The sequence below is a fragment of the Carassius carassius genome, chromosome 41 (assembly GCF_963082965.1).
Source record: "Carassius carassius chromosome 41, fCarCar2.1, whole genome shotgun sequence".
In the NCBI taxonomy this organism is placed as follows: Eukaryota; Metazoa; Chordata; class Actinopteri; order Cypriniformes; family Cyprinidae; genus Carassius; species Carassius carassius.
In genome coordinates this window covers 4,511,001-4,525,609 of record NC_081795.1, presented here as the reverse complement: position 1 = coordinate 4,525,609, position 14,609 = coordinate 4,511,001, and the positions used below count along the sequence as shown (strand labels likewise).

At 34.9% G+C, this 14,609-nt stretch overlaps 1 protein-coding gene across 2 annotated transcripts; it reads left to right on the top strand.

Annotated features, from left to right (window-relative positions):
- Positions 1-4,621: 4,621 nt before the first annotated feature.
- LOC132123473 (sialic acid-binding Ig-like lectin 14) lies at positions 4,622-12,828 on the top strand. 2 transcript variants are annotated; one of them, XM_059534102.1, is made up of 13 exons: positions 4,622-4,706; positions 6,280-6,339; positions 7,051-7,431; positions 7,535-7,831; positions 7,932-8,031; positions 8,270-8,308; positions 8,826-8,858; positions 8,955-9,002; positions 10,974-11,000; positions 11,228-11,269; positions 11,893-11,961; positions 12,185-12,203; positions 12,370-12,828. In XM_059534102.1, the coding sequence occupies exons 2-13, from the start codon at positions 6,300-6,302 to the stop codon at positions 12,430-12,432; spliced, it is 1,158 nt and encodes a 385-aa protein (XP_059390085.1). In that variant the 5' UTR covers positions 4,622-4,706; positions 6,280-6,299; the 3' UTR covers positions 12,433-12,828. The 2 variants fall into 2 exon arrangements, with proteins under 2 accessions (XP_059390085.1, XP_059390084.1); XM_059534101.1 differs by having other exon boundaries at positions 4,625-4,701.
- The last annotated feature ends 1,781 nt before the right edge of the window (positions 12,829-14,609 follow it).

Below are 14,609 nucleotides of genomic sequence, written 5' to 3'. Positions count from 1 at the left end.
GAAAAAAATATATAAATGTTATCTTTGTCAAGTCACCTTTATTTAAGTAGAGTAGCGCTTTAAACAAAAAAAGATTGCCAAAGCAACTGAACAACATTAATTAGGAAAACAATGTGTCAATTATGCAAAATGATAGTTAAAGGCAGTTTATCATTGAATTCAGTGATGTCATCATCTTAGTTCAGTTTCAATAGTATCTGTGCAATCATTTGCAATCAAGTCAACAATATCGCAGTAAATGAAGTGACCCTAACTAAGCAAGCCAGAGGCGACAGCGGCAAGGAACCAAAACTCCATCGGTGACAGAATGGAGAAAAAACCTTGGGAGAAACCAGGCTAAGTTGGGGGACCAGTTCTCCTCTGACCGGACGAAACCAGCAGTTCAATTCCAGACTGCAGGAAAGTCAGATTAGCAGAAGAATCATCTGTTTCCTGTGGTCTTTTCCTGGTGGTAATCTTAGACAAGGTCTTTACAGGGTATCTTTATCTGGGGCTCATCTAGTTGTCCTGGTCTTCGCTGTCTTTCAGGGCTGTAGAGGTCCTCTCTAGGTGCTGATCCACCATCTGGTCTGGATATATGTACAGACTGGATCTGGTGGCTACGGTGACCTAGGAATAAGAGAGAAACAGACTCATATTAGCGTAGATGCCATTCTTCTAATGATGTAGCAAGTACATCGAGTGTTATGGGAAGTGTTCCTGGTTCCGGTTTTCCTAATTAATGCAGCCTAAAATTCTTTACTGGATTTGGATATTAGAAGCATATTAGTGTGTTATGTGTACACCAGATTAAAGAGATTTAAACTGCAAGAGTGTGTCTGCCTCCCGAACAATGTTAGGTAGGTTATTCCAGAGTTTAGGCGCTAAATAGGAATAGGTATCTGTCGCCCGCAGTTGATTTTGATGTTGTAGGTATTATCAAATTTTCTGAGTTTTGAGAATGCTGCGGAAGTGGAGGGTTATAATGTAACAAGAGTTCATTCAAATACTGAGGTGCTAAACCATTAAGGGCTTTATAAGTAATAAGCAAGATTTATAAATTTATATGATGTTGGATTGGGAGCCAGTGCAGTATTGACAGAACTGGGTTAATATGGTCATACTTCCTGGTTCTAGTAAGAACTCTTGCTGCTGCATTTTGGACTAGCTGTAGTGTTTACTAAGCTTGCAGAACAACCACCCAATAAAGCATTACAATAATCTAACTTTGAGGTCATAAACACATGGATTAACAATTCTGCATTTGACAATGAGAGCATAGGCCATAATTTAGATATATTTTTGAGATGGAAAAATGCAGTTTTACAAATGCTATAAATGTGGCTTTCTAAGGAAAGATTGCTATGAAATAGCACACCTAGGTTCCTAACTGATGACGAAGAATTGACAGAGCAACCATCAAGTCTTAGACAGTGTTCTAGGTTATAGAGTTTTTAGGTCCTATAATTAACACCTCTGTTTTTTTTTCAGAATTTAGCAGTAAGAAAATTACTTGTCATCCAGTTTTGTATATCGACTATGCTTTCAATTAGTTTTTCAAATTGGTATGTTTCGCCAGGCTGCAAAGAAATATAGAGCTGAGTATCATCAGCATAACAGTGTAATCTAACACATTGTTTCCTGATGATATCTCCCATGGGTAACATGTAAAGCATGAAGAGTAACGTCCCTATTACTGAGCCTTGAGTTACTCAATACTGCACTTGTGATCGATATGATACCTCTTCATTCCCTGCTACGAACTGATGGTGGTCATGTAAGTATGATTTAAACCATGCTAATGCACTTCCATTAATACAAACAATGTTTTCTAGTCTATGCAAAGGAATGTTGTGGTCAATAGTGTTGAATACAGCCCTAATATTCAATAGCACTAATAGAGAGATACAACCACGATCAGATGATAAGTGCAGGTAATTTGTAACTCTAAGCAGAGCAGTCTCTGATACGGTCTAAATCCTGACTGAAAATCCTCACAGATACCATTTTTCTCTAAGAAGGAATAGGCTGTAAGTGTGAGACTACCTTTTCTAGCATCTTGTATCTTCTAGTATCTTTGACAACATTCGTGTTTACAGTTGTGATTCTACCAGTTTGCTAGAGCTTATGCTCAAATAAGCACTACCTTTGCGACAAAAATGACAAGCACACATATTCCTACGGTCATTGCTTACTATGTTTGCTTTGCTAGGACTTGCCAGTAAATATATTTGTGTGTTTTCTGCATTAAACTTGACCAATGTTTTCAATAGTTTTCCAACTAGATAAAAAAATTTGTAGACAAACTTTGAAGTTGGCTCTGAAAAAGCCTAGCCAGAAAGTTTGAAGTACTGTAGCCTCGTTGTAAGAGCTTAAAGTTTGAAGTTTTCAGTTTGAAATAGTTAAATTTTAATTTAGTAGTTTTAAAAGATAACAAAAAAACAAAAACAAAAAACAGGTAAAACCAGTTAAGCAAAATAACAATAATAATAATTATATATATATATATATATATATTATATATATACAACAACAAAATCAAAAACCTTGATTAATCAAAAAAACAGCAAAAAAAAACTGCTAATTTATAATAAAAATAAAACAACCCAGCTGATTTATTAAAAAAGCTAAAAGCACTTAAAGCCCAAAAAAACTATCAAAACCTGCCATTTAGGGGACTAAGCCCTTTTTGGTCCGTTTTCTCTATTTTTACATTTCGGCTTATAAACCATATGTAATGATGATGGACCACCATGTATTTGGTATCGATGGATTCAGAAGACCCTAAGCTACCATAAGCATGCATGCAATATGTTTATAAAGGAAGTATGAGTGAAAAATTGTACAATAAACTAAAGAATTTCAAAAACGAAAATGAGATTTTTTTTGTCATTTATTACTGAAAAACACAATATAGAACAGTTTTTGAAAAAAAAAAAAAAAAAATTCAAACTCTTTGCTTGACAGAAATGTGTTATTGTTTAATCAAATGTGTAAAGAACAATTAAATAATTAACTTTTTTTTTTACAAACAGTCCTAGGCATGCCAGTGAGCAAAGCAAGGCCAGGAGGTCTTGTTGTACACTTTGCTTGCCTTGCAGTGCTCACAGTACTTTCTGACATCTGCAGGCTTGTGTGCAGGGTTTGCTGGGTCCAAGGGACAATGGGTAGGGGTGTGCGGCGAGTTGTCCAGTCTGCATCCTGCATCAGAGCAAATACACAATCAAATTGGAAGCTTTTTTTGTGTCAAAATTCAATGTAGAAAAAATAACTCCTATAAACTCATGTAACCCTATGAAACTCCACTGTACACTAAAAACACATTTCACCTCTCTTGACCTGAGCAGTTTACTTAGTTGAGTAAGTCAGTCTATTGAAACAAATTGCACACCACTCTTGAACTGAGTTTACAGGGAAAGAGTAGTATGGTACACTAAAACAAATATTTCATGCCTCAATCGCTATCTGACTAAAAATCCAAAACATATACATACTCAAGATGTATGATATAATAAATTATAATGATAAAGAGGTTATTTGAAGTTACATACCAGTCCTCAAATGGATCTTCCCCATCCTGGTAAAATACTTCGTCATCTGTGTAAAAGCTGTCTGCTCCAGATTTCCCCTCGTCACTTTCCAGTAATTGTTCCAGAGCTTGTTCTGCCCTAAATCTTTTACTGCTTGCAATTTTGATAAAACAATTCTGTAATAATGCTATATCTCTCTCGAATTTATCTCTTTGTGCTCGCTAATACTCCGATCGTTCTCTGTAACACTCCGATCGCTTTCTGCTTTCTCCACCTCATGCTGATTCTCCGATCGGTTATTGATTACACCTGGCTGGAGGTCGTTTTACTATAGTCCAGCCCAGCTTTTACAAGGCTACAGCAGAGCTACAGAGTCCTCTGAATGGCTAGAATAAATCATGGTAACCTTCCTCTGATTGGGTTAGAAAAATATTCCTCCCAGCGGTTTTTACATTGGTTGTTGCGTGTTGAATCTGCCTAACATAATAGTTTTCATTGGCCTGTTTACGCAGTGGTATTGCGCAATAAGGGAAGCGTGTTTTCAGTGGAATCTGAGGAAGACAGCAAAAAAAACCCGCATCTCTCTAGCATTAATAGTTTTGATAACTACACATTTGTAAAAGTATGCCATTTTGGGCGGTACCGCCCAATCCGTCCCCAGAGGGTTAAAAAAAAAAACTGTGAAAAACCAGGTAAAACCAGCTGGTCAGGCAAGGTTGGATTGACATAAGGGTGAGTAAATTATGACATACATTTCATTTTTGGTTTAATTATTCCTTAATTAAAGATCTCTTTCACAACCAAATCTCGGTAATGAAGAATGCAATTTGAGTTTTCAATAGCAAGCCTGTATGTGTGCAGCTTCAAGGGACCTAACAAACTCAGTCTTCTTGTTCTCCATTTACATTGTTTCTTTCATTTTTTTCTCATATTCTCTTCATTTCAAAGTTTGTCAAGTCAAGTACACATTCATTGACTCTTATAACTTGACTCTTATCTGAACTTATAAGCTCTGATGCTCTTCAGCACAGCATCCTCAAATACGAGAAATGAAATAAGGGTCTTAATTCTCAGAGGTCTGTGGTATTAAACGTACTTCCTGTTGTTTTTTCAGGCAGTTTATATCTCTGGTTTGCGTTAAAGTTCAGTCAGTCATTCAGTCAGTCAAGGCACAATAGTCACAATCTAACAGGTAAGGTAGGCTTTCTTTCTTTTTAATACTTTATGTATTAATTATTATCATGCTAAAATAAATTGAAATTTTCCTAATTGTAAGGATATAGTATAATGCTAGTTAATGCATTAGTTAACATGAACTAACAATGAACTAACAATGATCAACTCCACTTTTCAAGATTCAGTAATGTTTTGTTAATGTTAATTGACACATTTACTAATGCATCTCTTCACATTCACAGAAAGTGTTACCAATAAATTATAATGTAGTGTAATTCATATAAGATGCATATTTATCATTCTTGCTTTTTCTTTGAAAAGTATTGTTTGCTCACATACATATTTCTAGAGAACTAAAAAAATAATGATATAAAACAAATAAAAAATACAAAATCAGACTTGCTCTCCAAGCGAGGCCCATATCTATCTTTAACTTGACTCTTGAATGGTGTTAGACTTGTATAGACTGTCTGACTTATTAGATCTCATTGGTATTCTCTGGATTCACTTCAAGTAATCACTGATTACTATTATTGTTATTCTCATATCAAAAATATCACTGGTCAAAATATTTTATTATCTACTGATTCCACTTGCATCATTACGATCAATAAATTATAATTCTTCAATTCCAATTTTTATCTCCAGGGAACCCGGTCATTTTTTTTTTTTTTTTTGTATGTATCATTGAGACACTATTGTAGTTTTTATTCATATTTTGAATTTGTTTAAAATAATGATAATAATAAAAAAATATTTTCCATAATTTTAAAGTTACAGTGATAATAGTAATTTATGAATACATAGTTTTAATGAAGTTTTATGAGTTTTTTTTAATATCATTTTAGTTTAGTGGCAAAATAGCAACTAACTGAAATAAGTTAAAACCCCTTAACTGTCACTCACATTTTTGAACATAGACTTCGTAATGCACGATTCAAACTTAAATTTTTATAATTCATGAATGAAAACATTTTGTAACATGATATTGATGTACCAATTTACATAGTAATGCAATGTCTGATTTTAAAATGAGTTTTAAAGGATGAATTTAGAGATTTTAAGTTTTCAGTTGATATATAATTTCTGATGATTTCTAAAATGTGATAGAGAAAAAGGCAGCAAAGGAGTCTTTTTTTTAAACAAAGGTCAAAACTCCTGTTATGATGTAAATTTTTGAGGGTGCACTCTTGTCATAAATTAATCGATTACTTTTCCTACATAATTTTTTACAAAAAACATTGGTAAAATATATATTTGGGAGTCTTAGACCTTTTCCAACGATATATAGTTTGTCAAGATTAGATTAGATTTAATTGTAATATAGTGAAGTAAATGTTGGCGTCCCACAGAGGGGATGGAAGGATATGATATATAATATATGTATATAATTATATATAGTTCATAAGTGTATATTATGTATTACTATTATTTATTATTAGTTTTAGTTCACTATAGCATCCCTGTTTAACTCTCAGGTTAAAGTATATAAACTCTATATAATTATCTGACAGTATGGTTACTGTCTCTCCAGTGCCCTAGACAAAAATGATTGTAAGTGCAAATAAATCAATATTGTTTTTTTCATCTTCAGTTTCTAGAGTCCAGTCCATCATGGATGTGCGGGCAGGAATCTTTCTCTACTGGCTTCACAGTATGTTAAAGCTTTCTTTCCAAATTATTTAAACAACTTGAGAATGTTATTAGAAATATTTTTTTTCTATTTCTTATTATTTCAATACAAAAATGTTATCTCCTTTACTTTTTTTTTTAGTTTATTAAAGGAATTTTTCACCCAGAAATGGAAATTTACTGTTAAATTACTCTCATTAACCCTCAGGCCATTCAATATTACATTTTTCAGTGGAACAGTAAAGAGGATTTATTGTGCAAGTCCATGGCTACCATCACTTTAGAATAAAAAAAAGGCAGATACAAGAACACTAAATGAATCCCCTTAACTCCTGGCAATTTATTGAGGTCTTATGAGGCAAAAGGATCAGTTTGTATGAGAAACTGAACTTAATCCAGCCTCAGGCAAACAGTCCCACAGGCTCACGCTCATTATGTACTGTACAGTACGTTTTGCATATTACATTTTTTAAAAAGAAATCAAAATATTGTTCTGTTTCTTTCACAAACTGATTGTTTGCTTCATAAGACACACAAAGTGAAGGTAACTCTGGACTTGCATTTTATGAATCACTAAGTACCACTGGGTTCAACTAAAAAGATATTTACTGTTGTACTGAATGAAGAAAGTGTTGTGTTGATTAGTAAATCAAAAGAAAAAAGGTAATTTTTTGGGGGGGTGAACTATTAGAAATCAGAATTTTTCATTCATTTTATACTTACTATTTTGCAGTTTTTTGCGCTGGCGTGTTTGCTGATGTCTGGAAGGTAACTGTAGAGTCTGAAATGAAGGCTCTGGTCTCATCTTGTGTCGTGTTGCCCTGTTCATTCAAATACCCCGTTCAAGAACAGCCCTCTGATCGTATTAGAGCTATATGGCACAAGAAGGACAACTGGAATGATATTATTTTTCACAAAGACTCTACGAGAGTTAAAGACAGTTTCAAGGGTCGTACAAAACTGATTGGTTCACTGGGTGGTTTCAACTGCTCCTTGGAGATTGATGAGGTCAAAAACCATGACAACGGGCCTTATTGTTTCAGAGTGGAATTAGAAACATCTGAAAAAGACAAGTACTCCTTTGTGGAAAACTGTGTGTCGATTAAAATGATCGGTAAGTAAGTGATCTTTTGAGCTCTCAACCTGTGACTACAACTAAACATGGTACAAAATAAGAAAACAGCCCAAAATGTGAATCATTCCAAATGCATTTACAGAGCAAGCATCAAAACCAGAGCTGCAGGCCGAGCAGTCTGTGCAGGAGGGTGAACCTGCAGTCTTCACATGCTCTGTCCGGCACACCTGTCCGTCCCACCAGCCCACTCTCACCTGGAACCACACTGGAAAAGTCATCATGAGCTACAAGAACATTGGTCATGGAAACTGGGAAACACAGTCTGTACTGACCTTCACCCCTCAAAAACAGGACGATCACAGCGCTGTCGCATGCACAGTCAAACACCACGGGAATGTCGAGGGAGAAATGACAGAGACTCACCGTATCTTTGTGAAAGGTATAACAAAAACTGTACTGTGTAAATAATGTTTATACTAGTAGAAAATTATTTCTAGTTTATTATTATTATTTTTATTATCATTATTTCTTTTTACCAGAACAAGCAACTCTCAGTCACATCCTTATTCCAACCATCTCTGGTCTTGGAGCTGCTCTTTTGGTTGGATTACTGTGTTTCCTCATTGTCAAGAGATACAAGTGAGTCTGGAACTAACTTATAAATAGCATAAATATCAGTTTATGTATATAAAAAAAACACATTCTTAAACATGTTTTACACTGTGAATAAAAACAATGTACAAATGAATCATGTCTGTTAAAAGACTGCACTTTTGTGTGAGGATTTGAGAATGAATTATGACATTCTTGTATGTTTCAGTGATTTTATTTATTAATTAGTTTTTTTATTTATTTTTATGTCTTAAATCATTCCCAGGAAGCGCATTGCAGATCTCGAATCCAGAAATGACAATGGGTGAGCATTACCAGCGGTTTTACCTCGGAACATTATTGTTCCTCAGTCTGACTTTAAAATTCTTTTAAAATGAGGCTTTTTTGAGTCAATGTCGGTGAACTTTGATACACCAGGAAATGTATATATCATCACAACTAAATATTTTTTTTTATAGAAAATTAATAGAAGATACAAAGGAAAGAAATATCGAATTCATTGATTTATTAATACCCGTAACAATAGAGCAAAATGTATTAGTATATTATTTTTCTGTTATAAAAATAGATAAAGACAGATATTAAACTACGTTCTATGGTGGTGTGCTATTTTGAACGGGGTGGAGAGGGGAAGTACATTGTTTAAAGATGCTTCCTGCTGATAAAAGCACACAGATCTGTTTTCAATATCTAATAATACAGTTCCTAATTAGAATAGTTAAAACACAACAATAAAACATGACAATAAGACACTGTACGTTTACAATGTGACAAAGTAAAAATCATCATTATTGTTTTACTATGTCTTAAATGTTTTTTAGAGTGTGGAGTCGACTATCAAGACTGTCTCGCAGGTAATCAGTATATATATGATTGTTTTTAAACTGCATTGCATTGAGTAGCCTCCATCAGTTATGAATGATCTTGTCATTCTTCTATGTGGTCACCAGGTTTCGTTCAGGTGACGGCAGCAGTGGTCCTGGTGGCAGAGAGCAGAGGCAAGTACACAACAGCGTCTAATGTGTTCTTCTACAAAAAAAACAGGTTATAACAGATCCTCTCAAAATTCAAAATCAAAAGATCAAAAATACTGAATCTATGGCATGTTTTGAGTTTTAGTTATGGTTGTTTTATACAAAGACATAGTTATGTGTTATGTTGAAAATTATTAGCAGGAGTTGAATGTGTAGGACACACTAATTATTTGAGATTAATCTGTTCAGAAATTTCAGATGCCGCAAATTTGTGTATACAACTTTTGAGTTGTTCTGATGACAGGTGGCTTTAGAGAGAGTGAGTGATAATGTAATGTGTAATATAATATTGATCAAATATTATTACAATTATTTGCTTTTAAAGTTGACATGTTGTAATTTTCAAAAGTAATAGCACTTAAAACTTAAAGGGCTAGTTCACCCAAAAATGAAAAAAAAAAATGCCTTGAAGTCATCCTAGGTGTATATGACTTTCTTCTTTCATGCGAATCCAGTCAGAGTAATTTAAAATAATTGTCTTAGATATTTCAAGCAGTTTGATGCCACTCAGGGTGTTGCACTGCATTGGTCCATGGAAAGTTTAATAGAAAGCACATCCATTAAAAACCAAAGTGTCTAACACGGCTCCGGGAGGGTGGGGGGCTGAACAAGGACAAGGGCCTCCTGTAGCGAATTGATGTACTTCTGGAAAAAAAATATCCCTATTCAAAACATAATAATCACGTTAATCTAGCTTGCCCTCACTGTTGTAAAATTGAAGCAGTTCTGAGGGAATGGCGGATGAGGTCAGCGCTGTGCATGCGCAGGTGAGTCCCGTGAAAACCAACATTGGTTAACAGGAGCAAAAGAAGCAAAGTTTCCTTACTTTAGCAAAGGAAAACCAATCTCCTCTTAGCTTATATAGTCATGCTCCAACATTCCTCTTTACAAATCCTCATTTTGAGCTTCTAATTAGTAACCATTGTTTTGTTTTGATCTCTCCGCTGAGTTTCTGTGTGCATCACTTCTGTGCAAAGCTGACCTCATACGTCATTCACGAGGAACTGCTTCATTTACAACTGTGAGCGCAAACTAAATTCAAGTGATTATTTCATTTTGAATATGTGTTATTTTTTTTTTTTTTTACAAAAACTCATCGATTCACTACAGGAGGCCTTTATTCACACCTCAGAGCTGTGTAAGATACTTTTTTCTTTTAATGGATGAGCTTTTTATTAAACTTCTCATTGACCAATGCAGTGCAACCCCTGCTGAGTGGCATCAAACAGCTTGAAAGATCAAAGATAATTTTTTTAATTACTCCAACTGAATTAATCTATTTCTAGTAAATGTAATTTTATTATGAACATAGTGTTTATGTTTGTAATTTTTTGTGTCTTGTGTGCAAAAGATTGTTTTATCATTAAATTTGACATACAAACAGTTAAAAGCTGTTGCAGTGACACTTTATTTTAGGGTCTCTTAACTAGTTGCTTATAAGCATGCATATAACTAGAATATTAGCCATTTATTAGTCCTTATGAAGCACATATTTATGCCTTATTCAACATGGCCTTATTATACATCCCTAATCCTACCCAATACCTAAACTTAACAACTACCTTACTAACTATTAATAAGCAGCAAATTAGGAATTTATTTAGAGAAAGTAGTAATAAATAGTGAATGTGTTCCCTGTTCTAAACGGTTACCCGTGTTGCTTACAGTATTTTTAGTTATTGAAAAAGTCTCCCCAGTGCTGTTCTAAAGAAGTCTATATACAGCACAGAATACAGCATTAGTTTTTAAATAGAGATAGAAATGTTTCACTACTGTTTCACAAGCTGTTAAATTAACACGTTTCGATGTCTATTATTGTAGCTGTGCGTGGTAGCTGTCAAACATTAATCTGTAAATGATGATATGACTAGATAAAATATAAAAATGCATATTTTTTTCTTCATTTGCATTTTTCTGTTCCTCTTTTTGATTTAGGAGGTCTATTTGGAGTCGATTTTCAAGGTACCCACATACTGTCTTATATCAAACTTTTAAGGCCATCATCTTATTTTTTTGCTATGCATCACAATGTTTCCATACCTATATATATATATATATATATATATATATATATATATACATATATATATATATATATATACAGTATATAACTGAAATCAGTTGTCATTGAAATATATATTTTGCTTATCATAAAGACTAATATTTATTTTTTTTCCTTTATTTTCAAGGAGAGCTCAAGGGCATCAAATTGACAGGAATTTTGACAACAAGTAAGTTTCTCCATGTTTATTATAGATGACTATTTGTAAATTATATACATTCTTCAAGAATTATTTACCAGATTTGATTTATCATAGTATTATTTGTTAATAAAAATTGTAGTGTAGTGTAAAACAGTAAAGCATGGCCCTAGCAATGCCAATGTAATGGGTTCGCTTCTCAGAGAAGAATGCTCTGCATTTAATTCATCCAAAGTGCACAAACACAGCAGTGAACACACACAAACCGTGAACACACACCCGGAGCAGTAGGCGGCCATTTATGCTGCGGTGCTCGGGGAGCAGTTTGGGGTTCGGTGCCTTGCTCAAGGGCACCTCAATCATGGTATTGCTGGCCAAAGACTCAAACCCACAACCCTAGGGTTAGGAGTCAAACACTTTAACCACTAGGCCACAACCCACCCCCCCCCCCCCCCCCCCCAAAAAAAAAAAAAAAAAAAAACATGAACTGATGAAATGGTATATAAAGGAAATGTATGAGTATATAAACATATAACACACATATTTATATTTATAAACATCCTTCTTTTTCTGTTATGGATATACTTCAGTATACCCAAGTATTTTTTGTCAAGTTTTACTGGAGTATGACAGAGGTTTCTGAATCTTAACAGGGCAAACAACGTATGTACAGTGTCAGGAAACAAGCCTTTCTCCAAAACTCGAATGCCATCACCAAAGAGGTATGAAGCATATCTTACTGATTGGAAAGAATCATGGCATTGAATGACTCGTATTTGTACTCAGTACTCAAATATTCTCTTTACTACAACAGTCCAGTATTTTGTTTAAATTGATTTTTATCAACATTTTATTTTCATTTTATTTTTTTAAACAAGCCAACTGCTGTGATCAATGTATTTATTAATTTTTTTTACAAATTCCTTTTCACATGATTCACCGCAGTGAGGCCAAATCATATTCTGTGAGTACATACTTTATCATAACTATTACTAATCTTTTTAGTATTGTAAATATCTGTTGTTTTACTGCTTGGTTTCTTGTTGGTCATACATTTAATCTCATTACTCTTAACTGTAATATGTTATTTCCTATTAAATCTGATTTCTGTATCTCTCTTCTCCATTAAGGAACCCAGTTACGATGATGATTACACCAACACAGCAGACCTCAACTTATATGGAAATATCTGATGAATATGACACTTTTTAGATGAACACAGTAGACTTGACATCAGGGGAGGAACCTGTTGTATAACTGTGTGTTGGATTTTTTACTTATTTTATGATGCTTTCATTGCAAAGTTATAAAAATTTACATAATAGTTATATATAGTGCTTACATACTTTTTAATATGTGAGAAACATTGGAATTTTTAGCTGAACTTAAGATGAAAGTTATCACCTAATTTACATTTGGTCTTTTGATATATCACAACCCAATGAACTATAAAAACATCCTGTAAGTTTCAGAACTTAAAACTTTCTCATTAGTTCAAAAACAGCTCTTATTGAAACATCATATAGTGCAAGGAAAGATCGCCACTGCAGAACAAGACCAACGGCTATTTCTATATTATTGCCTCTTTACATCCACCCACTGAACTGCACATGTAGTAAGAGAAGAGGAAAGGCTAGAGAGATGCAGACACAGGATTACTCCAACAAAACCATAGAGAGATGCCTTTGTGGATTACAAGATGCTGTGTACAGTCGTGGCCAAAAGTTTTGAGAATTACATAAATATTAGTTTTCAAAAAGTTGCTGCTAAACTGCTTTTAGATCTTTGTTTCAGTTGTTTCTGTGATGTACTGAAATATAATTACAAGCACTTCATACGTTTCAAAGGTTTTTATCGACAATTACATGACATTTATGCAAAGAGTCAGCATTGGCCCTTCTTTTTAAGGACCTCTGCAATTCGACTGGGCATGCTCTCAATCAACTTCTGGGCCAAATCCTGACTGATAGCAACCCATTCTTTCATAATCACTTCTTGGAGTTTGTCAGAATTAGTGGGTTTTGTTTGTCCACCTGCCTCTTGAGGATTGACCACAAGTTCTCAATGGCATTAAGATCTGGGGAGTTTCCAGGCCATGGACCCAAAATTTCAACATTCTGGTCCCCGAGCCACTTAGTTATCACTTTTGCCTTATGGCACGGTGCTCCATCATGGTGGAAAATGCATTGTTCTTCACCAAACTGTTGTTGGATTGTTGGAAGAAGTTGCTGTTGGAGGGTGTTTTGATACCATTCTTTATTCATGGCTGTGTTTTTGGGCAGAATTGTGAGTGAGCCCATTCCCTTGGATGAGAAGCAACCCCACACATGAATGGTGTCAGGATGCTTTACTGTTGGCATGACACAGGACTGATGGTAGCGCTCACCTTTTCTTCTCCGGACAAGCCTTTTTCCAGATGCCCCAAACAATCGGAAAGGGGCTTCATCGGAGAATATGACTTTGCCCCAGTCCTCAGCAGTCCATTCACTATACTTTCTGGAGAAGATCAATCTGTCCCTGATGTTTTTTTTGGAGAGAAGTGGCTTCTTTGCTGCCCTTCTTGACACCAGGCCATCTTCCAGAAGTCTTGGCCTCACTGTGCGTGCAGATGCGCTCACACCTGCCTGCTGCCATTCCTGAGCAAGCTCTGCACTGGTGGCACTCCGATCCCGCAGCTGAATCCTCTTTAGGAGACCATCCTGGCGCTTGCTGGACTTTCTTGGATGCCCTGAAGCCTTCTTTACAAGAATTTAACCTCTTTCCTTGAAGTTCTTGATGATCCTATAAATTGTTGATTTAGGTGCAATCTTAGTAGCCACAATATCCTTGCCTGTGAAGCCATTTTTATGCAACGCAATGATGGCTGCACTTTGCAGGTCACCATGGTTAACAATGGAAGAACAATGATTTCAAGCATCACCCTCCTTTTAACATGTCAAGTCTGCCATTCTAACCCAATCAGCCTGACGTAATGATCTCCAGCCTTGTGCTGGTCAACATTCTCACCTAAGTTAACAAGACGATTACTGAAATGATCTCCGCAGGTCCTTTAATGACAGCAATGAAATGCAGTGGAAAGGTTTTTTTGGGATTAAGTTAATTTTCATGGCAAAGAAGGACTATGCAATTCATCTGATCACTCTTCATAACATTCTGGAGTATATGCAAACTGCTATTATAAAAACTTAAGCAGCAACTTTTCCAATTTCCAATATTTATGTAATTCTCAAAACTTTTGGCCACGACTGTAGTGTTAGTTGTGAGAAAAAAAAGTTGTGTATTTTATAAACTTCTGTGTGATTCTAACAGCGTATTTAGCCAATCATACCAGTGAGCATTTACTTGAATGTCTATAAAAACAGACTGCTCT

Excerpts from the sequence above, each read along its gene's own strand:
- LOC132123473 (XM_059534102.1), top strand. The coding sequence starts at position 6,300 with ATGGATGTGCGGGCAGGAATCTTTCTCTACTGGCTTCACA. Across the intron at positions 7,432-7,534 it reads TGTGTCGATTAAAATGATCG|AGCAAGCATCAAAACCAGAG; the intron begins GTAAGTAAGTGA and ends ATGCATTTACAG. Across the intron at positions 8,032-8,269 it reads CTCATTGTCAAGAGATACAA|GAAGCGCATTGCAGATCTCG; the intron begins GTGAGTCTGGAA and ends AATCATTCCCAG.